The 2,921-nt window shown below is 60.0% G+C and overlaps 1 protein-coding gene across 1 annotated transcript in view; it reads left to right on the top strand.

Moving 5' to 3' along the window:
• SPRG_20135 (hypothetical protein) overlaps positions 1-1,722 on the top strand; it is a gene marked incomplete at both ends in the record, with an annotated part of 2,169 nt that extends 447 nt beyond the window's left edge. The window contains 2 exons of the mRNA XM_012345759.1: positions 12-374; positions 442-1,722. Of these exons, the coding sequence (XP_012201149.1) occupies positions 12-374; positions 442-1,722 (1,644 nt within the window). The remainder of the gene's footprint in view (positions 1-11; positions 375-441) is intronic.
• Between the last annotated feature and the right edge of the window lie 1,199 nt (positions 1,723-2,921).

Raw genomic sequence — 2,921 nt, 5'->3', positions numbered from 1 at the left:
AAATCTCCAAGCTCGAGGTGCGTCCGTGGAACGTCGCGGCCGAGAAGGACGCGACCGAGCTCTCGACCCACAAGTTCAAGTACCTCTTTTACATTGACGTGATCGGCCACGCCGAGGACGCGCGTCTCCAGTCGGTCCTCACGGCGCTCAGCAGTGTGTGCAACCTCGTTCGCGTCTTTGGCACGTACCCGGCGAACGCGATGCTGCCGGAAGCGATCCAGCGCGCGCTCAACAAGCGCCATTTCCTCAACCAAGCGGTCGATGCAGTGCTATCGTCGACGCACCACAACGACGAGGAGCTCGTGGCCTATTACAAGGAGAACGCGACGGCGGCCGAGGCAGCCCTCGACCAGTTCGAGCACGACTTTATCGAGGTATGTATCGACGAGATCCAATAGCTTCTGCATACATGGACACGGAGGCTCATCTCCTGTATTCTAGTTGCGGGCGACGTTGCGGGCAAGCATGCGCGCGCAGTCGCCGGTCCGCCTCAACCCACTCCTCGGGAAGCTCTCGCAGTCCAAGACGGTGCAGATCCACGGCCTCACCAAGCAGCTCGAGGCCGAGGGCAAGACCGTCTACTCGCTCTGCGTCGGCGAACCCGACTTTAACCCGCACATGCAAGTCATTGACGCGGCGCGCCAGGGCCTCGCCGACGGCTACGTCAAGTACACGGAGGTCCAGGGCATGCTCAAGCTCCGCAAGGCGATTGCTGGCTACCTCGAAACGGCCAAGGGCGTCACGTACGACCCGGCATCCGAGATCATCGTCTCGAACGGCGCCAAGCAGTCGGTCTTTCAAGCACTCCTCGTCACGTGCGAGCCTGGTGACCACGTGCTCATTCCAGCGCCGTACTGGGTCTCGTACCCGGATATGGCCAAGATTGCGGGCGCAGTGCCCGTCTTTCTGCAGACTGACGTCGCCAACTCGTACTTGATCGACCCGGTCGCGCTCCGGGCGACGCTCGCCGCGGACCCGCGCATCAAGGTCATGATTCTCTGCAACCCGTCCAATCCCGCAGGCGTCGTGCACGGCCCCGAGCTCCTGCGCGAGATCGCCGCCGTCCTCGAAGATTTCCCCCACGTGCTCATCATCGCCGACGAGATCTACGAGCAGCTCGTGTACCAGGACGAAGGCGCTGCGCCGCGCACGCACCTCTGCTTTGCGACGCTCCTGCGGTCGCGCACGCTTCTCATCAACGGATTCTCCAAGAGCCACGCGATGACGGGTCTCCGCATCGGCTACATGGCCGCGCCGGCCACGTTCACCAAGCCCGCGACCAAGCTCCAGGGCCAGCTCACGTCCTGCGCGAGCTCGATCGGGCAGATTGCGGCCATTGCGGCGCTCGAGATGGAGGCCGCGGCCGAGACGCCGCTCATCGAGGCGACGCTGGCCAACATGGACGAGAAGCGCAAGTACGTGTGCAGCCGCCTCGACGCGATCCCGCACATCCAGTACGCGTACCCGACCGGCGCGTTCTACGTCTTTATCGAACTCCCCCACTACATTGGCACCAACCACGTCGGCACGAACGGCGCGACGATCACGAACAGCGAGGTCTTTTGCTCGTACCTCCTCTCGGAATTCGGCTGCGCGATCGTGCCAGGCTCGGCCTTTGGCATTGAAAACTCGGTGCGCATGTCGTACGCCACGTCGCTCGAGGTCCTCGGCCACTCGATGGACGCGCTTGAGAACTGCCTCCTCTCGCTCGTGCCTCAGTAGATGGAAAACGAAAAAATGATGTCTATATATCTATCCTAAACTCACTTTCTTGTCGGTTGATACATTTATGAGGCGACGCTCGAGGCAGTGTAGCTACTCGCTGGAGTCGACGCACCCAAGGAGTCTAAAGCGTCGCCAACCAGATTGCTTAGAAGCAAGTCGTGCAGGTGAAAAGACAAATGGAGCGGATGTGAAGCGAGTGAAGAACTACTGCTCCATATTTTCAATTAGGACATGAAGTGCCATTTCGTGCACGTTACTACTGTTGATAGAAACACCACTCAAGTACGACACGTAGCTTGCTCAGCAACTCAATTGATCGGATTAGAAAGCGTAAAAGAGCGATTCGACAAAGCCGTCCCCGTCACGCTCGAGGATCTCCATCGAGATGCGCGTCGCTCGCGCATGGGCTTTGATAGCCGCCTCGTCATCTTCGTCGACGCTGAGCTTGAGCGTCACATTCGTGCGACCCTTGAGCGCGTTGAGGAGAACGAAAGTATCTTCAGTGCCAGGGATGTCGCAGTCAAAGCGAGAGGCTCGCAGGTCGAGAGCGAATGGCCGTGCATCGTTCGAGCGCGCGCGGAGCGACTGCGCAAGGCAGGGGATGCTCGCGGTCACAAAGGCGCAGGATCGAAGCGACAAAGCCGAGAGCGTCTGCGTCCACTTGACGATGGCTTGTCGGACGAGATCCAAAGTGCGAGTCGGATATTCGCACTCCATGTCGAGCCATCGCAGGTCGTCCAGTTGCGGCAGCTGCGTCGTCCAGTCGACGAGTGCTTCGAAGCTGGCGTCGGCCACCTCCACGTCATTGATCTCGAGCATGCGTAGGCTCGGCAAGCAAAAGTCCGAGAGGGTGGCTCGTGACACCGTGAGCGTTATGTTCCGGAGTGCCAGCTCCAGTCACCAAGGGCGTAAGCCACGAGGCGTGTGAGCTTGGAGAGATCCAAAAGCAATATGAGGATGCCGGCCCAGTCGATGTCGTTGTTTGACGTATAGATTTCGACGTCCGTGAAGTGCCAGAGAGGACGTTGTGCCGCCGCAAGTGCATGGATGAGGATATCGGAGTCGATCAACGCCACGCTTGTGACGGAGGTGGTCGTCGCCAGCATCTCGGCCATGGCACCAGCACTTGTTTCCGAGTCGAAGTCATACACAACGAGGCGTTTGGCACGCCCCGTCTTGAGCCACCGTGACAGGGC

The sequence above is a fragment of the Saprolegnia parasitica genome (genome assembly GCF_000151545.1).
Source record: "Saprolegnia parasitica CBS 223.65 unplaced genomic scaffold supercont2.24, whole genome shotgun sequence".
Taxonomy (NCBI): domain Eukaryota; phylum Oomycota; class Saprolegniomycetes; order Saprolegniales; family Saprolegniaceae; genus Saprolegnia; species Saprolegnia parasitica.
The sequence above is the reverse complement of the archived record's forward strand: the minus strand, read 5'-3'. Positions and strand labels throughout refer to the sequence as shown.